The sequence below is a fragment of the Pogoniulus pusillus genome, chromosome 1 (genome assembly GCF_015220805.1).
Source record: "Pogoniulus pusillus isolate bPogPus1 chromosome 1, bPogPus1.pri, whole genome shotgun sequence".
NCBI lineage: Eukaryota > Metazoa > Chordata > Aves > Piciformes > Lybiidae > Pogoniulus > Pogoniulus pusillus.
Genome location: NC_087264.1, coordinates 7061713 through 7086063, shown reverse-complemented (window position 1 = coordinate 7086063; position 24351 = coordinate 7061713). Strand labels below are relative to the sequence as shown.

The following is a 24351-nucleotide window of genomic DNA, read 5'->3' as shown; positions in this document are numbered from 1 at the left end:
TCCAAAGACAAAACTCCTTTGTGCCCACTCCCTGCTCCTAAAGAAGTGTCCGAGGGACCACACTAAGGAGTGATGGGAGAGACAGTGCCCTTGAACACAGGCATCAGTCCACAAGGCCACAGAAAGAAAAGCAGACTTGTCTGTGAGCCGATGTGGGTCGGGATTTGGCTCTCCTTTTCTCCTCTGCACGGATGCTGCCTGCAGCCTCTGCACAGCACTTTGAAATACTGTAATTTACTTTTCACACAAAGTAAGTGGGGGAAAAAAAGTTGCATGGCCTCCTCTGGACATCAGATGTGTTAATTGCATTGTAGCTATTATAGAAATTACTGTAATTTCAGCTCATGTTCTCATGTGTGCATGGCAGACAGTAGCTGCTTTGTCAGTAGGTCTGCACTGTGAATACAGCTGTGCTCACCAGAACATCTGCACTTGCTTTCAAAGGTGACTTGATTGATAATGATTTACTAAGGTATAGTTGAGTAAGTTTTAAGCTCAGAGACTTAGAAAAACTGATTATAATATATTCAGAGCTTGAATCTACAGTTGCTGCTGAATTGGTTAGTTACATAAGCAGCTGCCAGGGATCAAAACCAGTATTAAGAGCAACATCTCATGTAACCGCTCAATGTATGAGACAGCAGAGGCATCTGCAATTTTCAAAGGGTTTGTAAAGTAGGAGTTGCTTGAACAATGCATTTTAACAATTACTGACAGTAATATCTATTGTAACTTGTAAATGGATGAGGGAACAACAGGCTGACTTTAATAACTTCTTTTTTGCCAATGCATATTACTTCTTGTATTCTTGTGACAAAGCTGTTGGGAGGTCTGGAGCACAGCCCTCTGAGGAGAGGCTGAGGGAGCTGGGGGTGTTTAGCCTGGAGAAGAGAAGGCTCAGGAGTGACCTCATTGCTGTCTACAACTACCTGGAGGGAGGCTGTAGCCAGGTGGGAGTTGGTCTCTTCTGCCATGCAACCAGCAACAGAACAAGGAGACACAGTCTCAAGTTGTGCCAGGGTAGGTCTAGGCTGGATGTTAGGAGGAAGTTGTTGGCAGAGAGAGTGATTGGCATTGGAATGGGCTGCCCAGGGAGGTGGTGGAGTCGCTGTCTCTGGAGGTGTTTGAGAAAAGCCTGGGTGAGACACTTAGTGCCATGGTCTAGTTGACTGAATAGGGCTGGGTGCTAGGTTTGTCTGGATGATAGGTTTGTCTGGATGATCTTGGAGGTCTCTTCCAACCTGGTTGATTCTATGAGAGCCAAATATCTAGGCATTTCCTCACCTACCTCCAGTTGTACTTTGGTTCCAGCTGCTTAGCTTGCTGTTGACCTTTCCTCTTTGTCTTCACATGATGAAAAATATTTACATACTTTCTGTGCACGACATGACTTCAGAACATTCTGCAGCCCCTGTGCCATTCTAATGTTATTCTGAAGCTGACAAAGCACTTTAAGGTTTTCCTTTTTGACCTTTATGCATTAGTCCAAAATGAGGTGTGGCACAGAGTTCACTGCATCATCCAAGCTCCTCTTGTAGAAATTTAGTCTGTGCCTTGTTTTCCTCTGACTCGCTCAGGAATAAAATCATAGAATCACAGAATCCATCAGGGTTGGAAGGGACCACAAGGATCATCTAGTTCCAACCCCCCTGCCATGGGCAGGGACACCCTACCCTAGAGCAGGCTAGGCAGAGTACCATCCATCCTGGCCTTAAACACCTCCAGCCATGGGGCCTCAACCACCTCCCTGTGCAACCCATTCCAGGCTCTCACCACTCTCATGCTCAACAACTTCCTCCTCACCTCCAGCCTGAACCTCCCCATCTCCAACTTCACTCCATTCCCCCTCATCCTGTTACTCCCTGATATCCTGAAAAGTCCCTCCTCAGCTTTTTTGTAGGTCCCCTTCCGATACTGGAAGGCCACAAGAAGGTCACCTGGGAGCCTTCTCCAGACTGAACAGCCCCAACTCTTTCAGTCTGTCCTCATAGCAGAGCTGCTCCAGCCCTCTGATCAACACAGTGGTCCTTCTCTGGACATGCTCCAGCATCTCCACATCCTTCTTGTAGCAGGGTCTCCAGAACTGGATGCAGTACTCCAGGTGGGGTCTCAGCAGTGCAGAGTAGAGGGGGAGAATCATCTCCCTTGACCTGCCTGCCACACTTCTCCTGATGCAGCCCAGGATCTGGTTGAACCTCTGGGCTGCAAATGCACACTGCTGGCTCATGTTGAGCTTCTTGTCCATCAGCACCCCCAAGTCCCTCTCCTCAGGGCTGCTCTCCAGCCACTCACTGCCCAGCCTGGATTTGTGCTTGGGATTGCCCCGACCTAGATGCAGGACACTGCACTTGGTCTTGTTGAACCTCCTGAGGTTGGCTTGTGCCCACCTCTCCAGCCTGTCCAGGTCCCTCTGGATGGATCCCTTCCCTCCAGCCTGTCTGCTGCACCACACAGCTTGGTGTCACCAGCAAACTTGCTGAAGGTGCACTCAATGCCTCTGTCCATGGCACTGACAGAGATGTTGAACAAGACTGGTCCCAGGACTGATCCCTGAGGGACTCTGCTTGTCACTGACCTCCACTTGGACATGGACCCATTGACAGCCACACTTTGGGCGCAGCCATCAAGCCAGTTCTTTATCCATCTCGTGCCCCACCCATCAAACCCATGTGTCACCAGCTTGGAGACCAGGATGTGGTGCAGGACAGTGCCAAAGGCCTTGCTCAGGTCCAGGTAAATGACATCAGTTGCTCGCCCCTCATCTATTCATGTTGTGACTTGTTCATAGAAGGCCACCAGGTTTGTCAGGCAGGATTTATACAGACAGATGGTTTAAGAAATTGCTCTGTGACTTGTGTAGTTCTGCAGGTAACCCTTTTTTGGGGTATCCTCATCATGTCTGATTTCATGAATCTACCATAAGATCATGTCTCTGCTGGCATGCTGTCTTTCCTTAACTGCTCTTCAGCTACACTGGTCTAGTTAAATGTCATTCAACTAAGCAATTGCTTCTGCAAATCATGGATTGATTTCCTTGAATCCATTATCTCTGCAAATGTCCTGTCAGTATTCAACCAATTTCATGCAGCCCATAGTCCTTTTAAGGGTGCAAACCCATCCTTGTCCCAGATGATGCAAACTTTAAGCTGGATTTCCATCTGATAATTCCTCCAGTTCCAAATGCCTTGTTCCAGTTGGATTCCTTCACACCTGAGGACTGTTCTTTTAATCAGCTTAGCCTATCTGCATTCTCCAGCCCCTTGGGTTTCAAGGTAGAGGATGTTCTCCAATACTGAGAACTTTTTAAATGGTCATCTTATTCTCTTTTACACCTGAGGGGATTTACTGAACAGGCAGCAAATGAGGTTGATAGCAATGTGTAGTTGAAAGTTCCACATAATTAAAGTCCTGGCAGACTCTCTTAGTCCTTATCCAGTCTTTTCAGTGCCTTCAGGTTGTACCTCACTGGTCTTTTCATCTCACTCTTCTCATGAATTGTCTCAAATGGCACTCGACAGCAGTTACAGGCAGCACAGGACTGTGACCTGAAAAGCTACCTCATTTGAGTAACCTCCATCTGCATTCAGCCAGCATCTTATTCAGCAAGACAAGGCTTTCCTGGTGAGAGGCCTGGAGCACAGCCCTGTGAGGAGAGGCTGAGGGAGCTGGGGGTGTGCAGCCTGGAGAAGAGGAGGCTCAGGGCTGGCCTCATTGCTGTCTACAACTACCTGAAGGGAGGCTGTAGCCAGGTGGGGGTTGGTCTCTTCTGCCAGGCAAGCAGCAAGAGAACAAGGGGACACATTCTCAAGCTGTGGCAGGGGAGTTCTAGGCTGGATGTTAGGAGGAAGTTGTTGGCAGAGAGAGTGATTGGCATTGGAATGGGCTGCCCAGGGAGGTGGTGGAGTTGCTGTCACTGGAGGTGTTCTAGAAAAGCCTGGCTGAGGCACTTAGTGTCATGCTCTAGTTGATTGGACAGGGCTGGGTGATAGGTTGGACAGGATCATCTAGTTCCAACCCCCCTGCCATGGGCAAGGACACCCTACCCTACATCAGGCTGGCCACAGCCTCATCCAGCCTGGCCTCAAACACTTCCAGGGACAGGGCCTCAACCACCTCCCTGGGCAACCCATTCCAGTGTCTCACCACTCTCATGGTGAAGAACTTCCCCCTCAAATTCTTCTCACCAAAATATCCCAGCTAGGCTCAAAGTAGCACACTGAGAGAGAAATGCTTCAGTGCAAGCATCTGCCTCTCTTGTCAGGCTCAAGAAGAGAACGCTGCGGCTATCGCATCCTGCGTCGCAATCGCAATTCAGAAGACCAGATGCACTGCATTGGCAAAGCCAAGAGATACAACGAGGCAGCCACCCGTGTGAAAGAGATCCTCTTCAGCACAGTCAGCCCAGAGCAGTTTGTTTTAACGCTGCTCGAAGCAGAGCCTCCAAACGTGTTGGTGAGTCGACCCAGCAAACCCTTCACGGAGGCCTCCATGATGATGTCCCTGACCAAACTGGCAGACAAAGAACTGGTTCACATGATTGGTTGGGCCAAAAAAATTCCTGGTAAGAATTTCATTCTTGGTTCTGTTTCTTTTACTCAGTGCTTTTACAATCTATGTTAATGCTCTACCCTGAAATAATAACACAGCATGGTAAGTGTGCACTATCAAGGTCAAGCTTTGTGTCCTATACAGTAAAAGATAATTTATTGCTCTCAGTAATTCACCTGGGTGTGTTTTATTTAAAACAGTTACCTAGACCATTATTTGCTGATCTGTTGGAGGGCAGGAGAGCCCTGCAGAGGGACCATGACAGGCTGGATGGGTGGGCAGAGGCCCATGGGATGAGATTGAACAAGGCCAAGTGCAGGGTCCTACATTTTGGCCACAACAACCCCAAGCAGTAGCTACAGGCTGGGGACAGTGGCTGGAGAGCAGCCAGGCAGAAAGGGACCTGAGGGTGCTGGTAGATAGTAGGCTGAAGATGAGGCAGCAGTGAGCCCAGGTGGCCAAGAGAGCCAATGGCATCCTGGCCTGCATCAGGAACAGTGTGGCCAGCAGGACAAGGGAGGTTATTCTGCCCCTGTACTCAGCACTGCTCAGGCCACACCTTGAGTGCTGTGTCCAGTTCTGGGCTCCTCAATTCAAGAGAGATGTTGAGGTGCTGGAATGTGTCCAGAGAAGGGTGACAAAGCTGGTAAGGGGCCTGGAACACAGCCTTGTGAGGAGAGGCTGAGGGAGCTGGGGGTGTGCAGCCTGGAGAAGAGGAGGCTCAGGGCAGGCTTCATTGCTGTCTACATCTACCTGAAGGGAGGCTGTAGCTAGGTGGAGGTTGGTCTCTTCTGCCAGGCAACCAGCAATAGAACAAGGGGACACAGTCTCAAGTGAGACAAAGAGACAAGGTCTAGGCTGGATGTTAGGAGGAAGTTGTTGGCAGAGAGAGTGATTGGCGTTGGAATGGGCTGACCAGGGAGGTGGTGGAGTCGTTGTCCCTGGAGATGTTCAGAAACAGCCTGGCTGAGGCACTTAGTGCCATGGTCTAGTTGACTGGCTAGGGCTGGGTGCTAGGCTGGTCTGGATGTCTCTTCCAACCTGGTTAATTCAATTATTCTAAGCATCTTCTTTGAGCAATGCCAAAAAGAGAGGTGATGTGTAACATGTACCTAATTATAAGTGATACTGCCATACTACATGGCAGCTAAGAGCATTCATTTGAATGTGGATTCATTTATTTTTTCTGTTAAAATAACAGTGATGATTAAAACTGAGGGCATAGAATTTCAGTTGTCAAAAGTTCTTGCCTGAAGTTAAAGATCTCCATCAAAGTTCTGTGTCGGGACATGAGTTCTTAGCATAAAAACCAACCAACCAGAGTTCTTCACTAATGTTCCAGAGAACAATAATGTTACTTTCTGTAAAACTGGGTATTTGCTTTTGTGTAGCTGGGTCAGAAGCCCCTTTTCACCTCTAAATTATTATGAGTTTATTATTTGACACCCACCAAAAAAAAAGAAAGAAAATATCTGTATTTTTTCTTACAGATGCTGACATTAACAGTACCTTTGTGCTTAAATAAGAAGGAAAAATGGGGTTTGTTGTTTGGGGTTTTCTTTGCCTGTGTAGTATTTAATGGCCCACTTCTGTGATGAGTTCTACTGTGTAGTTGTGGTTTTGTCTGTGCTTTCAGCTTAATAGATTGTATTTTCATTGTTGCTCAGTGTCGTGGAGGGGTTTTCTCTATTCCTTCCCTGTTAGGGGGAGGTGAGAAATTAATTTGAGGTGGTTTTGATTTTTTTATAAAATTATTTATTAAAATTAATATTTACAAATTTACACCACCCCCAACCACTATGAAATCCAGGTTCTTATGCAACAGCTTTGGGATATTACAGGGATTGATTATTAAGTGGAAATATCATATCAAATTATTAACAATTATTGACAGAGAGAAAGATTTCTTAGGCTTAATGCCTCTTAACAACTCCAGTGTTTGCCCAGCAAGGGCTGAAACTGTGTGTGCTCTTTAGATAGAGACAACTTATATTACAAAGGTATTAAAGCTTCTTTAGGTGTGATGCTCTTGAATATTAATCATTTTTGCACTTTGGCCACAACAACCCCAAGCAATGCTATAGGCTGGGGACTGAGTGGCTGGAGAGCAGCCAGGAGGAAAGGGACCTGGGGGTACTGATAGATAGTAGCTGAAGATGAGCCAGCAGTGTGCCCAGGTGGCCAAGAGAGCCAATGGCATCCTGGCCTGCATCAGGAACAGTGTGGCCAGTAGGACAAGGGAGGTTATTCTTCCCCTGTACTCATAGAATCATAGAATCATAGAATCAACCAGGTTGGAAGAGACCACTGAGCATGCACTTGACTCTGACACTCCCTCACGCTTTTGAGGGTGGCTGTAAATCAGCCTCTGAAAGTGACGGAAATGCCACATGTGATAATGTGGTGGAAGAGAACAAGAGGAAAGGACTTCTGGCTGTCAGATCGTGAGGACTTCTGCTCCAGAAACTTGTGTGAGCTGTCTCCTGTTGTAAGAAGTGTGTGGAAAGACCCAAAGGCTGGAAGCTATGAGAGGGTTGGGCTCGTGGGGCTGGCTGCGGCAATGGCCTTTTCAATGAGAACTTTCTCTCCCATGCATCTCCTTGACACACTCTGAGAAAGGGACAGTTGGGGACCACTGTCCACTGCTGATCTTTCAGTCAGGAAGTGATGAAGTCATGACAAGAAGTCTGAGGGCTGTGAAGAGAGACTTCAGGACCTTGGGATGCCTGCTTAAGGGACTGGGAGCACAAGTAGCATTCGCATTGTCCCGGGTTAGGGCAGATCCCTCCCCCAGGGAGAAAAAAACTCACCACAACACAGATTTTTTTTTTTTTTGAGAGTCAGGGAAAGATGAAATTGTATTTCTTATAGTATAACAGTGGAAAGAGAGATGACAACTAGAGAAGGAAGAAAAAAAAAACCCAATACCTTAAGGGAGATGGGGGAAGGGTCAAGCAGTGGCGAAGCAGCAGAAGCAGCAGCAGCCAAAACAGCAGCTGGGGAAGATAGGCAGGCACAGCTCAAGCAGCAAAAGCCAGCAGAAGAAGAGAGAGAACAAACTGTGCTTCTAGACATTAAGCTCTTGATGCTCCAATGAAATTATAATAATTTATTTGTTGTTGCCATTATGTGGCCTATCCCTGGAGCGTTCATCTCTGCCCTATGTCTGAGCTAGAGGATCAGCTCAAACAGCCACACACATCTGTCCCCCCAGATGTGGGGTGTGAAGAAGGGAAAAACAGCAGATCAGTGCCTGACTCCAAGCCTGGTGTCTGCAGCAGGGCTTTGATTGTAGGTTGATTTACAGGGCACCAGGCTTGCTGGCAACAGATGAGATCCACCTGTCTCAAAGCAGGAAAAGAATCCTAGCACAAGGGCTGGCAGGGCTCATTGAAAGAGCTTCAAATTAGATTTGAAGATGCATTTGAAAGGCACAAAACCAGACTAGCTAGAAATAAATCCCAAGGGCAGCATACTTGAAGGATGGTGTGTTAGCAAGGTCTGTCAGTAGAGGCAGGGAATGGAGACCCACACAGCAGCAACAACTCTTGGATTACGGACCAGTTAGCAACCACAGCAATTCTTGAGAACAGCCAGGTAGGAATTAGGGCTTCTTCCTACAAAAAGGTGGCAAGGTCTTTAAACCAGCTGAAGTGCATCTACAGTAATGCATGCAGTCTAAGGAACAAACAGGAGGAGCTGGAAGCCATTGTCTTCCAGGAAAATTATGATACAGTGGCCATCACAGAAATATGATGGGATGCCTTCCATGGCTGGAATGCCACAATCAACGTCTGCAATTAATCCATATGGAAAAGATGTGAAATCTTGGAAATTGGCAGTCTTCAGCAAAAAGACTGTTCAGAAGGAACTAAATTATGATGCTTAATTACAGGAAAAAATGCCACATATAGCCAATCCCTTAGTTTGTTTCAGAAAGCAGACAAAAATGACACATACAGGTAACCTCTTAGTCTATTTCAGACACCAGACAAGTGCTGAATACAGAAAGTTGGAGCATAGGCTACAAACTTCTTAAACATATTGCTCTTAATTTTGTGGTGAGAGATATTGAGCCACTGGAAGAGCTGAGATGCTGCAGTTAAGACTATATTTACCATTAGGTCTTTTTGGCATTCCAGTGTTACACTGGGGTCAGAATACGGATCTGTCTGGGGTGACCTCATTGTTGTCTACAACTACCTGAAGGGACATTGTAGCCAGGTGGGGGGTGGCCTCTTCTGCCAGGCAAGCAGCAACAGAACAAGGGGACACAGTCTCAAGTTGTGCCAGGGGAAAGTCTAGGCTGGATGTTAGGAGGAAGTTCTTCACTGAGAGAGTGATTGGCATTGGAATGGGCTGCCCAGGGAGGTGGTGGAGTCGCTGTCCCTTGAGGTCTTCAAGAGAAGCCTGTCTGAGGCACTTAGTGCCATGGTCTAGTTGACTGGATAGGGCTGGGTGCTAGGTTGGACTGGATGATCTTGGAGGTCTCTTCCAACCTTGTTGATTCTACGATTCTATGATTCTGTGATTTGTGCTTCATTCCTTGGGCTATCATAGAATCATACAAAATCAGCACATACAAACCACAGGATCAGTTTTTGGCTCTGATCATGGAAGTATGAGAGAAACAACAGATTTGCTCATAAGAGAAAAATATCTGTGCTCAATGGTGGTGCTGATAATGCATGTTTAGTCTGTCCAGGATAAATCTGGATCTTTAGGTATCTGTGGATTGCACACTGCAGCTTGGTCTGCCCTCTCAGTTTTCACCCTGTATTGGTTGTTTATGTTAGAGAAATCAGCACATCCTTGTTTAAATGTTTACATAAACAAACTCTTGCAGTGTCTTTGGGCTGTTGTTTCCTGGGAAACTGCCACTGTCAGTTTATACTATTCACACATCCATGATTACTCTTCTAAAAGCACTTTTAAAATTAGAAGAGGGTGTGTGTGTGGCAGATAAGCTGTTGTTGGCAGTGGATTCTGTAGTCAATGTTGTGGCAGTGAAATCCAGGAGGGAAGGTACTGCTCACAGACTCCTCTTTGTCCTTCTTACAAAACATGCAGCAGGGTTTGATTTGATGCTTTTAGCAATGCTGGCACTCCCCCTTCACTCTCATCAGACCCCACCTGGAGTACTGTGTGCAGTTCTGGAGACCCCAGCACAAGAGGGACATGGAATTGTTGGAGCGAGTCCAGAGGAGGCCACGAAGATGCTCAGAGGGCTGCAGCAGCTCTGCTATGATGACAGGCTACAAGAGTTGGGGCTCTTCAGTCTGGAGAAGAGAAGGCTTCAAGGAGACCTTATAGTGGCCTTCCAGTATCTGAAGGGGGCCTACAGGAAGACTGGGGAGGGACTATTGACAAGGTCTTGTAATGACAAGACAAGGGGGAATGGGTTTAAACTGGAAGAGGGGAGATTTAAACTAGATATTAGGAAGAAGTTCTTTACAGTGACAGTGGTGAGACACTGGCACAGGTTGCCTAGGGAGGTTGTGGCTGCTTAATCCCTGGAGATGTTTAAGGCCAGGCTGGATGAGGCCTTGAGCAACCTGTTCTAGTGGGAGGTGCCCCTGCCTATGGCAGGGGGTGGGAAATGGATGATCTTTGAGGTCCTTTCCAACCTAAACCATTCTACGATTCTCTATCAACCTGGGGCTGTTACCAGCCCAACAGTTTAATAATGGACCATTTGTACAAGTGACTGGCTGCAGAGTCTTTGACAGCAGAGGTGTACTGTATCTACTCTAAGACCTCAGACAACTGGCAAGAATTACAGGAATGGGCTGCCCAGGGAGGTGGTGGAGGCACCATCCCTTGAGGTGTTCAAGAAAAGACTGGATGAGGCACTTAGTGCTGTGGTCTGGTTGACTGGATAGGGCTGGGTGCTAGGTTGGACTGGATGATCTTGGAGGTCTCTTCCAACCTGGTTGATTCTATGATTCTATGAAACCTGCCTTCCATGGCCAGGCTGCAACCAACTGTGCACAGTCATAGATGCCAGCTCATCTGAAAATTACATCCCTTTGCTATGAGACCTATCTAAAGCAACTCTGCTTTGAAAACTCTTCTTCACTAACCTGGTCTCCATCATACCTATCTTTTATTCCTTGACTGAGGAGCTTGTTTTCATGCCTGCTTTTGGCTAATTAGACTTCTGGCCTTTGGTTTGGGGTATGCAAATTTTGTTTCTCTTTATTTGGCTTCTGTGAATACTTCTCCCTCAGTGTGTTTTGCTTGGAGAGAGGGAAAGGGAGGGCAATGCTTATCTTTTCCTTTGGCTTGTGTTCACTGATTCCTTGCTCTAAGTTCTGGAGAGAACTTAATGCTGGGTACAAGTTTCTACACCCAAGGTTTGGGGAATGTAAATTTTATTCCTCTCTATTTGGCTTCTATGAATACTTTCCCCCCCCCCAATGTGTTTTGCTGGGAGAGGGAAAGGGAGAGCAATGCTTGCCTTTTCCCTTGGCTTGTGTTCACTGATACTTTGCTCTAAGTTCTGGAGAGAACTTAATGCTGGGTACAAGTTTCTGTGCAACCACATTTATTCTGTTCTTGTCTCTGAGATGCTGTGTATGGAGGCCATGGGGACACTGCTACCTTCACCAGGTAGCCTTGTAGTCAGGTACTCTTTTTCTTCTATTTTTGACTTTTTCTTTACTGTAGTTCTTGGGAAGAAGGCAGCAGGAACAGGATAGGATGAGGTCAACATATGTCATTTCCACAGGGGATGATAACACAGAAGCAGCAAGATATGGGTTCTCTCATAGATACCCCCAAAACCCCAGAAACACACCTGTCCTATGAGAGAAAAAAAGATGCTGCATGTGGCAGCCAGCTGTATTCTGGGGGCAGAACAGGTTTCCTTTTGTCAGAAATCCTCTGCAGTGCAACAGTCATCTCCAACAAATGGAAGCTTCCTGAGTGATTCCTTGGTGCCTCTCAGGAGGCTATGGGACCTCTAAAGAGGTGGTGAAACATAAGGCAGGTTACAGAATCCAGAATCATAGAATAGTGAAGGTTGGAAGTGACCTGCAGAGATCATCTAGTCCAACCTCCCTGCTCAAGCAGGTTCACCCGGGTCAGGCTGCACGGGAATGCATCCAAGCAGGTTTTGAAAGCCTCCAGAGAAGGAGACTCCACAGCATCTCTGGGCAGCCCATTCCAGTGTTCTGTCATGCTCAAAGTAAGAAGTCCTCTGCAGTCCCATGAGTTTCACCAGCTGTATGGGAGTAGTTACCCTTGAACATCACTCTGCCTTTTGCCCAATTGCTTGTGCAAGGTCTGGCAATAACAATTCATGTGCCTATGTGAGATGGCAATATGATCCTTCTGGTGCCAGTGCTGCCTTTTCTGGCTTTCTTTACAACTCCTAATTCTTTCTTCTTCTTTCCCACAGTCTCAGTCTGCCTTATCAAAACAGAGACATAAACACATTGGCTTATTTTATGCTATTTTCATAATTTTAGGGTTTGTTGATCTCAGCCTTTATGATCAAGTAAGACTCCTGGAGAGCTGCTGGATGGAAGTTTTAATGATTGGTTTGATGTGGAGATCAATTGACCATCCTGGGAAACTAATTTTTGCACCAGACCTTGTACTAGACAGGTAAGAGAAATAAACTTCTGGAGAACACTTCCTATTGGCATGCTGGGAGGTGGAATGAAGAGTAAGAGGAAGAAGAATTAAGTATGGGTGGTGTTAATAATAATTTATTGAGCAATCTTCTTTACTTGTAACAATGATGTCCTAAAGCTCCACATTCTTACCAGAGCTTAAGGAATGGTAAGTATAAGCAGTATTGCTGAACCTTCCAGTTCCTTAATTCCTGAAGCACATGTGAACTTCTCTGCATTTTTCATCTCTTTGGTTAGTTTTGGTTCTGTTTGGTCCAGGCCTGTAGCTGCTGAATTTGTGGACACATCACAATGTGCTACACTGTCAGTTGCTTTTTTACAGCTGATAGATTTTCTACTCCCACCCTTCAAAAAAGCCCAGACATTATGTCAGGCTGTATTTTAATTTTAAGTACCCAGCCCTCTGACCTAGAAGATAGGGATGGAGAGAAGAATGAAGCTCTTGTAATCAAGATGAGTTGGTTAGTGACCTGCTGCACCACTTAGACATACAGCTATGGGGCCAGATGGCATACATCTGAGGGTACTGAGTGAGCTGGCAGAAGTGCTCACCAAGCCACTTTCCATCACTTAACAGCAGTCCTGGCTAAACAGGGAGGCTCCAGTTAACTGGAGATTGGCAAATGGATGTCTATCTACAAGAGGAGCTACAGACCTATCAGTCTGACCTCAGCACCAGGGAAAGTTATGGAGCAGATCATCATGAGTACCATTATGTAGCATGTGCAGGGCAAAGAGATGATAAGGCCCAGTCAGCACAGATTCATGAAGGGCAGCTCCTGTTTGATGAACCTAAACTCCTTCTACAACAAGGTGACTCACTTAGAGCATGAGGTGAAGGCTGTGAATAATGTGTACCTGGACTTTAGTTAAGCCTTTGGCACTGTCTCCCACAGCATCCTCCTGGAGACACCAGCTGCTGCTGGCTTGGATGGGTGGATGCTTCACTGGTAAAAAATGGGTAAAAAGGTTAGTAGTGAATGGAGTTAAATCCAGTTCATAGAATCATAGAATCAACCAGGTCAGAAGAGACCTCCAAGATCATCCAGGCCAACCTAGCACCCAGCCCTAGCCAGTCAACTAGACCATGGCACTAAGTGCCTCATCCAGGCTTTTCTTCAACACCTCCAGGGATGGTGACTCCACCACCTCCCTGGGCAGCCCATTCCAATGCCAATCACTCTCTCTGACAACAACTTCCTCCTCACATCCAGCCTAGACCTGGCACAACTTGAGACTGTGTCCCGTTGTTCTCTTGCTGCTTGCCTGGCAGAAGAGACCAACCCCACCTGGCTACAACCTCCCTTCAGGTAGTTGTAGACAGCAATGAGGACCCCTCTGAGCCTCCTCTTCTGCAGGCTGCACACCCCCAGCTCCCTCAGCCTCTTCTCACAGGGCTGTGTTCCAGGCCTCTCAACAACTTTGTTGCCCTTCTCTGGACATGTTCCAGCACCTCAACATCTCTCTTGAATCAAGGAGCCCAGAACTGGACACAGTACTCAAGGTATGGCCTGACCAGTGCTGAGTATAGGGGAAGAATAACCTCCCTTGTCCTACTGGCCACACTACTCCTGATGCAGGCCAGGATGTCATTGGCTCTCCTGCCCACAAGGCCACACTTCTGGCTCATGTTCAGCTACTCTCTACCAGTACCCCCAGGTTTCTTTCTGCCTGGCTGCTCTCCAGACACTGTGTCCCCAACCTGTAGTGCTGCTTGGGGTAAATGGCCAGTCATTAGTGGTGTTCCCCAGGACTCAGTACTGGAGCTAATTCTATTTAATACCTTTATCAGTGATCTAGGCAGACAATTGAGTGCACCCTCAGTAAATCTGCAGATGACACCAAACTGGGTGGAAGTGCTGATCTGCTCTACAGAGGGATGGATGGGCTGAGGCCATTGAGGCCATATCTTCAGTACTGTGTTCAGTGTTGGGGCACTCATTACAAGAAAGACATTGAGGCTCTGGTGAAGGTCCGGAGAAGGGCAACAAAGTTGGAGAAGGGCCTGGAGAAGATGTCTTACAAGGAACAGCTGAAATAACTGGAGTCATTTAGCCTGGAGAAGAGCAGGCTGAGGGAAAGCCTTACAGCTCTCTACAACTACCTGAAAGGAGGTTGTTAACAAGGTGGGTGTTGGCCTCTTCTCCCTAGTAACAAGTGGTAGGATGAAAGGAAATGGCCTCAACTTGTACCAGGCGATGTTTAGATTGGAAATTAGAAGAAACTTCTTCAGTGAAGGTAGGAGAGCCCTGCAGAGGGACCTGGACAGGATGGATGGGTGGGCAGAGGCCAATGCAATGAGATTTAACAAGGCCAAGTGCAGAGATCTGCACTTTGGCCACAACAACCCCAAACAGCACTACAGGCTGGGGACTGAGTGGCTGGAGAGCAGCCAGGCAGAAAGGACCTTGGGGTACTAGTAGATAGTAGCTGAAGATGAGCCAGCAGTGTGCCCAGGTGGCCAAGAGAGCCAATGGCATCCTGGATCCAGTATCAGGAACAGTGTGGCCAGTAGGACAAGGGAGGTTATTCTTCCCCTGTACTCAGCACTGGTCAGGCCACAGCTTGAGTGCTGTGTCCAGTTCTGGGCTCCTCAATTCAAGAGAGATGTTGAGGTGCTGGAAGGTGTCCAGAGAAGTGCAACAAAGCTGGTGAGGGGCCTGGAACACAGCCCTGTGAGGAGAGGCTGAGGGAGCTGGGGGTGTGCAGCCTAGAGAAGAGGAGGCTCAGGGGTGATCTTATTACTGTCTACAACTACCTGAAGGGAGGTTGTAGCCGGGGGGGGGGGTGGCCTCTTCTCCCAGACAACCAGCAACAGAACAAGGGGACACAGTCTCAAGTTGTGCCAGGGGAAGCATAAGCTGGATGTTAGGAGGAAGTTCTTCCCAGAGAGAGTGATTGACATTGGAATGGGCTGCCCAGGGAGGTGGTGGAGTCACTGTCCCTGGAGGTGTTGAAGCAAAGCCTGGCTGAGGCACTTAATGCCATGGTCTAGTTGACTGGATAGGGCTGGGGGATAGGTTGGCCTGGATGATCTTGGAGGTCTCTTCCAACCTGGTTGATTCTATGATTCTAAAGCAGGCCTCAAGATCTGGTGAATAAGTTGGACCACGTAAAATTAGTTTCTTGGAAGAATAAGACCTTTTTAAATAATAAACCATCATCTGCTCACACCCTCCAGCAACTTTTTCTTTGAGGATGTTTAAATGTAAACAGATTTACTTTGGGGTTTTGGTTATTTTTTCTGTTTGCAAGTGATTACTGAATGGCCTCATTTTATGATCTGGAAAAAAAAAAAGAGCCCAAACAACCCTAAGCCGTTCTGATGGGTCTGAAACTGAGCATCACCAAATTTGTAATACCTGAAATGTACTGGACAGGAACTTTTTTCATTTACTGGATCCTGTGAGCAAACTACTGAACCTGCAGGCTGCAGCATGTGCACAGACAGATAACAGTAACCAGGTGCAGCAGGTAGTGCCTGCAGAAGGCAGCTGCCTGCTTGCTGCCCACTTTCCCATGCTCCTCAAAGCAAAGGAGAATTTGAAGCTTTGGAGAAGGACAAGCACAAAGACACAAGGCACCAGAGAAGTACTTCCCTGCAGAGGTTATGTAGGAAATGTATCTGAAGTTCAGCTCAGATAAAAACAATCAGGTTACAGACCAGGTTCATATATACTTGTCTTTTAAAAAGTGGAATTACAGCATTCCCAGATGCCTGCTAGCTCCCACTCTGCTCTGTCTTAGTGGAGGTAAAGGAATGCATCAAATAAGCTCACTCTATTCAGCACATATTAGCTCCTGAGGAACTAAGCATAGCACACATGTTCAGCAATTGCCTATCACTGCATGGAGGACCTCAGTGTGTCCTTGCATTGAATGTTACATGAGCAAATAGTAATTTATTTCATACCTTCTATAAATTCAATTTATTTCCCTTACTAATCCATTTTGCTTTCTGTATCCATGATGATGATTATTAGTGAGCTCAAGCTGCAGAACTGGTACAGATCTGAATTTCCCCAGGTTGAAAAGGGTAATAGATATTTTAAACCTAAGGAAGACAGCAGATTTCTCCCCCCCCCCCACCCCCCCCACCCCGGACTTTTTACCAATCTGAAGCCCAGGTCAAATTTGTCTGCATTCTTCCCTGCTGGTACATGATGTTACAGAGGAATCTTGCAAACACTCTGCTTTAGCATGAAAAAAAAATACTTTCAGTATTATATGGTCGTACTTAACCCGGTAGCAATCCTGCCTGTGCTTTAAAATCAGTTTTTGTTAGAGATGATAACCTTTGATACCAGTGTAATTTTCAATTTGGATTTCATGACAGAACCTTCCAAATTCTCCCAAAGATGAGATGAAAAGGCCTTCTGCAGCCTCCTTTATCTGGCTGTCAGATGAGATGAAAAGGCCTTCTGCAGCCTCCTTTATCTGGCTGTCAGACAGAGATCCTGAATTCTGCTTTTTGGGTGACATTTTACATGTGTTTCCACAGGGATGAAGGGAAATGTGTAGAGGGAATTTTGGAGATTTTTGATATGCTCCTGGCCATGACCTCAAGGTTTCGAGAGCTGAAGCTGCAGCACAAGGAGTATCTATGTGTCAAGGCAATGATCCTCCTCAATTCCAGTGAGTATTAACACTCCCCAAATTGTACTTTTTATTTTGAGGGTGGCTGGAAATCAGCCTCTGAAAATGACAGAAATACCCCAGGAGATAAAGTGGTGGAAGAGTGCAAGAGGAAAGGACTTTTGACTGTCAGACTGGGAGGACTTTTGCTCAAGAAACTTGTGTGAGCTATCTTATTTGCTGGATTTAGAGTCTTTGTCCTCTTGTAAGAGCTGCTTGAAATAAACCCAAAGGCTGGAAGCTACAACAGGGTGGGGCTCATGGAGCAGGCTGTGGGTATGGCCTTTTCAACGAGAACTTTGGCTCCAATGCACCTTTGTGGGTCCTGGTAACGTGTAAATTTGCTGTACAGCTCTACCGACTTATCCTTAATTCTTAGTTCTGGCAAGACTAGTTACTCCACTGAATGAGAGAATCAACCAGGTTAGAAGAAACCTCCAAGAGCATCCAGTCCAACCTAGCACCCAGCCCTGTCCAATCAACTAAACCATGGCACAAAATTTGGCTTCAATATTCCTTACTCATAGAATCATAGAATCAGTCAGAGTTGGAAGGGAACACAAGGATCATCTACTTCCAATGCCCCTACCATGGGCAGGGACGCCCTACCCTAGATGATCAGGCTGGCCACAGCCTCAGCCAGCCTGGCCTTAAACACCTCCAGGCATGGGGCCTCAACCATCCCCCTGGACAACCCATTCCAGGCTCTCACCACTCTCATGCTCAACAACTTCCTCCTCACATCCAGGCTGAATCTCCCCACCTCCAACTTTGCTCAATTCTCCCTAGTCCTGTCACTCCCTGATAGCCTAAAAAGTCCCTCCACAGCTTTTTGTAGCCCCCCTTCAGATACTGGAAGGCCACAAGAAGGTCATCTTGGAGTCTCCTCTTTTCCAGACTCAACAGCCCCAACTCTCTCAGTTCCAACCCCCATGAGAGGGGGGTTGGAACTAGGTGATCCTTGTAATCCCTTCCAACTCTGACTGATTCTGTGATTATATGATATAATCAGAGAAAAAAAGGTATTTCTCAGCAAGAAGGCAGTAGAGGAAGCAGAATGATGTAATCCATAATAGGTACTAAACTACAAGGTACTGAGTGATTCCAAGGGGGTAAAAAATGGAAGCCGGAGAGTGCATCCATTCTCTGGACTGAAGGGTCTATGTTCAACATGTCCTGGTAGGACTTGGCTTGGTGACTCAGTTTTCAAACGAAGAGCCCTTCAAGTTTTAGCAAAGGAATGTAAATCAGAGCTTGGTGTGCCAGATGGAGCATCAACTGTCCAGTCTTGAAGCGAGATATCACAAATGTATCTTCCCTAATCCTGCTGAAATGTTACATCAGAAAAAAAATTCCAGCCCTAGGATTATTTGGTTCCTCCTGAGCAGGATGTCCTTCTTTCTCTTTCCTGGCTAGGCATGTTTCCCTTGTCAGCAGAGGAACCTGAAAGCAACAGGAAACTGCATCACCTGCTCAATGTAGTCACAGAGGCACTGGTGTGGGTTATTGCAAAGAGCGGAATCCCCTCACAGCAGCAGACAACTCGGCTGGCCAATTTGTTGATGCTTCTCTCTCACGTCAGACATGCAAGGTAAATTGTACACAGTGTGGGTATTGTGTAAGGTGTGAGCGTGTGCTTGTTACAGCAACAAAGCCAGGCTTGAACTCCAGAGCACTCCAGAGGGAACCTTGGTACTGCTCTTTATCTCTCTTCTTTGTAAGGCTTTCCTTCCCAGCACAACTGAACAGGCAACACAGTCAAGTGCTGCGTTGATACTAAAACTCCCTCATGACTCTGTAATTGTCCATTACACAGAATCATGGAGTGGTTTAGGTTGGAAGGCACCTCAAAGATCATCCAGATCCAACCCCCCACCACAGGCAGGGACACCTCCCACTAGAACAGGCTGCTCTGACCTGACCTTAAACACCTCCAGGGAGGAAGCAGCCACAACCTCCCTGGGCAACCTGTGCCAGTGTCTCACTGTGAAGAACCCTTTCCTAACATCTAGTTTGAATCTCTCCTCTTCCAGTTTAAACCCATTACTCCTTGTCCTGTCATTACAAGACCTTGTCAATAGTCCCTCCCCAGCCTTCCTGTAGGCCCCCTTCAGATACTAGAAGGACACTATAAGGTCTCCTCAAAGCCTTCTCTTCTCCAGGCTGAAGAGTCCCAACTCTTGTAGCCTGTCCTTATAGCAGAGCTGCTGCAGCCCTCTGAGCATCTTTGTGGCCTCCTCTGGACTTGCTCTAACAGTTCCATGTCCCTCTTGTGCTGGGGGCTCCAGAACTGTACACAGTACTCCAGGTGGGGTCTAATGAGAGCAGAGTAAAGGGGTAGAATCCCCTCCCTTGCCCTGCTGGCCACACTGCTCTTGCTGCAGCCCAGCACACAGTTGCTGTCTGGGCTGCATGTGCACACTGCCTGCTCATGTTGAGCTTTTCATCAACCCAGACCCCCAGGTCCTTTTCCTCAGGGCTGCTCTCCAGCCATTCCCCACCCAGCCTGTATCTGTGCTTGGGATTGCACTGACCCAGGTGCAGGACCTTACACTTGGCCTTGTTGAATGTCATGAGTTTGGCCTGGGCCCACCTCTCCAGCCTGTCCAGGTCCCTCTGGATGGATCCCTGCCCTCTAACAAGTCAACTGTGCCACGCAGATGGTGCCATCTGCAATCTTATTGAGGGTGCACTCTGTTGGGGTCCGGAGGCTGGCGAGAGGTGAGATCGGGGCACTGATGACTCGAGACAGCAGCTTCTATGCATCAGTACAGCTTTATTAGGGTAGTGCACTGTCTTATATAGTGCTCAGAGGAGGTGTATCCAGCCAGCCTGGGGCTGGCACAAGTGGACAATACAGATTGGCCCCAAGCCACATGCAGGGTGCAGGTAGGTTACCCTTATCAAAACAGCCCGTGGTTCCACCTCAGGGGGCTGGCAGGGTCAGCCCTCTGGAGCTATGTCCGCCCCAGGGGCTGGCAGATGGCAGCCCCCAGCAGGTGTGTGTGGGTTGCTCACAGTGCCTTCCAGCTCAAGGACTTTCTCCCATTACAAGTTCTCATGTTTACAGCTCATGCCCCGCTGCAGGAGAAATTCTCCCACAGCACTCAATTCCTCTGTCCACATCACTGACAAAGATGTTAAACAGCACTGGGCCCAGCACTGACCCCTGAGGGAAGCCACTTGTCACTGGTCTCCAGGTAGACATTGTATAGAATCATAGAATCATAGAATCAACCAGGTTGGAAGAGACCTCCAAGATCATCCAGTCCAACCTAGCGCCCAGCCTTATCCAGTCAACTAGACCACGGCACTAAGTGCCTCAGCCAGGCTTTGCTTGAAGACCCCCAGGGATGGTGCCTCCACCACCTCCCTGGGCAGCCCATTCCAATGGGAAATCACTCTCTCTGTGAAGAACTTCTTCCTAACATCCAGCCTAGACCTACCCTGGCACAACTTGAGACTGTGTCCCCTTGTTCTATTGCTGGTTACCTGGGAGAAGAGGCCACCCCCCACCTGGCTACAATGTCCCTTCAGGTAGTTGTAGACAGTAATAAGATCACCCCTGAGCCTCCTCTTCTCCTGGCTAAACACCCCCAGCTCCCTCAGCCTCTCCTCATAGGATTTGTGCTCCAGGCCCCTCACCAGCTTTGTTGCCCTTCTCTGGACATGTTCCAGCACCTCAACATCTTTCTTGAATTGTGCCATTGATCACAGCTCTCTGGTGTGACCATCCAGGCAATTCCTTATCCAGCAGTGTTCCGCCCACCAAATCCAGAAGCAGGTAGTCACCAGAGCTACACATTGTAAATTCCCCTTCTGTGTAGCACTGCAGCATGTGGGCCTCCCCTGTTTGCAGCATGGTGGAGGCCTTCTCTTTGATTTCAGCAGGTGCACTACTTTCTGCAGCTTGTGCAGTGTCAAACAAGTCTTGGTTCTCTAAAAAGTAAACCAGGTTTGAAGTACTGGGGTGTTGTTACTGTTGAGAGCAGTAAGTGATCTCAGGGACTACAGCAGCTAAACCTTTCTAACTCTTGTGGCCGTTTGAGCTGATTTTCTAGCTCAGACGTAGGGGAAAGATGAACATTCCAGGGATAGGCCATGTAATGGCCACAATAGATAAATTATTTCATTGGAGCATCAAGAGCTTAATGTCTAGAAGCCAGCAGAAGAAGGGGGAGAACAAGCTGTGCTTCAGCCACTGCTTGTATAGGGCTCCAAACTGCAGCTCTCCATTTTCACTTGCTTCCAATAAGGCGACAGGAACCATCAGTAAATAGAGCATAGTTCCTTTCTTCTTTAGACAAATCACTGTAAGGAGGAGCTTCCTCAGCCCAATTTACTCGCTCCTCTGGAGGATTTATACAGTTTGTGCCTTCTGGCCAGCTGGTGATCATCTCCACTATGCCAGGTTGTTCAAAACTCCCCATGCGTGCTCGCTGTGTTATGAGAGCCATCCACTTAGACCAGGTAACATCGGTTGCATGATGTGGTGATGACCCCTTTCCCTTAAACATCCAGTTCAAAACTGGTAATGTGGGAGCAAAAGAAGCTGAGAGTCTGTTCCAATTACTTCTGAAGCAGCTTTTACACCTTCATAAGCAGCAAGGATCTCTTTCTCTGTCGGTGTATAGTTTGCTTCTGACCCTCTATATTCTCTACTCCAGAAACCAAGTGGTCAACCACGTGTTTCTTCTAGACATTAAGCTCTTGATGCTTCAATGAAACTATATTAATTTATCTATTGTTGCCATTATGTGGCCTAACCCTGGAGTGTTCATCTTTCCCCTATGTTTGAGCTAGAAACTCAGCTCAAACTGCCACAACTCCAAATGAAAACCAAAGACTCTTTTAAAGTCATGAGTGTGGTTTCCTTCTCTGCATTATTGGACCCAGATTGCTGACTTATTTTCTGTTGTCTTCACAGTAACAAGGGAATGGAGCATCTCCTCAGCATGAAGTGCAAAAACGTGGTCCCAGTGTATGACTTGCTGCTGGAGATGTTGAACGCACACACTCTCAGAGGGCAAAGGAAGTCCCCTGTCACCCATGCCGAGTTCGGCACTTTGGAGCAGGTGGAGACTGGAGACGCTCTGCGGAACGGGGCAGCCCAGTGACTCTGCTGAATCTGGAAATGAGAAGCTTTTCCAAAGGTATGGGAGACAACAAAGCTACTGTGATGGGACTGCTGAAGTCTCACTAGGTGTGAGTCCTCATCTCTTCTGGATTTGCCCATGGATCTCTCAGGAACCGCTTGTGGGACACATACCTCTGTGTTTCTGACATGGTAACAGCTGCACTTTTATAGTGCCTTTTCTGAGATTCTTCAGAAGCACCTCATGAAGTTAAGCCTCAGAACAGCACTGTGAGACAAGGGATTCCTGCCTCTCCTCTCCAGAGGCAGGTGAACTTAGAGATGAAGGGACTGGTTTAAGGGGACAAAAGAGCTCTGTGTCAGGGCTGAGAGTGAACACTTAGGTCTCCCAGACCAAGGCTTTTAAGTGTTGACCACCCAATCTCTTCTTTCAGGCTGAGATTGTATGAAACATGGAGCAATCTTGTTTGGGACAGGTCCATTTACCTGCGTGTGCTGGTCCCTGAGGAATCCTTGCATTGCAGCTGATCTAGGAAGAGTGCCAAGATATATACAGCGTAATTGAGTTTCTTCTGTTCTTAAATACGCAATGGCTGCAAGGGCCTTCCATTGAAGGTCATTCAGAATAGCTTCTAGGGCCAGTTCAGAGCCTCTTCAGAAGTGTTGCAGCAAGGTTCAGTTTCTATTTTTGAACCTCTTCTTAACACTCACCAAATTGTCTGAATAGTTCAGTCAGTGCTGACCTTTGCAATGTCTTTTGTCTGTGAGATTAACTTGTTTATATATTTATTAATGATGCTCAATCTATTACTATCATTAGCTACAAGAGGTTGCTCTGTGGCTAGTAACTGCATTCATATGTGATTTGCTAGTCAGAACTTGTGAAATTAGCTACAAACAAATCCTCTTCCTTTTGACTCACACGTGGAATTACGTCCTGCCTACCCAAAGCCTCCTGTAGCCATCCTGCAGAGGGTGAGATGGTGGACAGCTGGGACCTGCTTTTGCCTGCTGCCCCCCAGGTTTGCTGCTTGCTTGTGTTCAAAGTTCATGGCACCTTATGCTGTGGTTCTTGTATATTGTGTAGGATCATTCCAGGAGCCAGGAGGTGATGGTTTGGGCACTTCCTGTGCTTTGCAAGTCTAATTACTTGTTTGAATCTCACTGAGGGTACACAGCAAGATGGCATCATTCATTCTGGCAACTGACAATATTGCATTTTGATGTGAGCTAGGATTGCAGCCATTCTCAGTGGATATGTGTAAATAAAATTCATGCATGTTCTGGGCATTCCAGGTAGAATGAAGTGGAATTGAGATCACATCAAAAGTCTACTTGGAGCCAATGATACTTCTGGTTTGGGGACTTTGATTGGAATGCCATTTGCACCTTTGAATAACTACTCAAACCTTCAAGCTTGGTGGGTTTTTTAAGCCAAGGACAGTATTTTTTCATAGGAAGGGCATAAAGAGTTTTCAGTGACTTACAGAAATCTGTTGTCTTATTTTGCTCCTGTATTATACCAAATGCTGCTGCTGGTCTAAATTTTTACTAGCTACCTTTTTATTAAGAAACTGTAACATAGCAGTGCTATTCTAAAATAAGTGTCATATTTGCTACCAAAAAGGAAGGAGAAAAAAAATGTGAGCACACTCTGGAATTTATGGGTACTTCCACTTTGAGGGAACTTTTGCTGTGGATCAGATGTGTTTCAGTGCTTTCTGGGCTTGATCATGTTCTGGCTTCAGTGCCTCTGGCCTTGTTCTTTGATTTTTTCCTTATCCTGTGTAATATTTTTGTTCAATACAGTTTTTCAAAGAAATGTTTAAGTGACTTTGCTCATTTCTTTGCTCTGTTTTAGAAGTGCTGGATTTGTGTGCAGTCTTTAAACAAACCTGTTAACAAGAACATGGGGCAGAGCTGGGTATAAATCATAAGACTAGCTTTTAAATGGACACTTGCTCTGGCCTGACTCTGTCAAAGGACAGTGCTGCAGATTTGTGCCACGTGTTGTGATTCATAGAAGCTCTTTCTAGCACAGTGAAAACAGGCAAATTATGTGATTTCAACAGTTGCTTTTGTCTTGTTGAACATAATTCTATTAAAAATTGCTACTAGTGTTTCAAAATGGGCAAAAGCTGGCAGCTGTTGCCTCTCAATTAGTCTAAGTATGCTCACGTTTGGATCTCTAAAGCAGCACAGGTTATAAACCAGGTACTGTGTGACAAAAGGATGGGGCAACAGTGTCTTGGTCTCCTGAGGGAGGTATTGGGTTTATCATTGGTCTGTATCCCACAGATTCTCTCAGATGCTGTGTTCCTGGTGTGGAGCATGTCTGTGTCCTTGCCAGGCATAAGCTGAGTTGCCAAGCTGCCATTCAGATACTGGGGAGGAAGTGTCCCAGTTTTAGCATGAATGAGCTGTGAGTGCTGT

At 46.9% G+C, this 24351-nt stretch overlaps 1 protein-coding gene across 1 annotated transcript in view; it reads left to right on the top strand.

Annotated features, from left to right (window-relative positions):
- ESR2 (estrogen receptor 2) overlaps window positions 1-23899 on the top strand; it is a 65773-nt gene extending 41874 nt beyond the window's left edge. Inside the window, exons 5-9 of the mRNA XM_064152845.1 lie at window positions 4262-4561; window positions 12021-12159; window positions 16690-16823; window positions 18240-18414; window positions 21751-23899. Of these exons, the coding sequence (XP_064008915.1) occupies window positions 4262-4561; window positions 12021-12159; window positions 16690-16823; window positions 18240-18414; window positions 21751-21940 (938 nt within the window). The 3' untranslated portion in view covers window positions 21941-23899. The remainder of the gene's footprint in view (window positions 1-4261; window positions 4562-12020; window positions 12160-16689; window positions 16824-18239; window positions 18415-21750) is intronic.
- The last annotated feature ends 452 nt before the right edge of the window (window positions 23900-24351 follow it).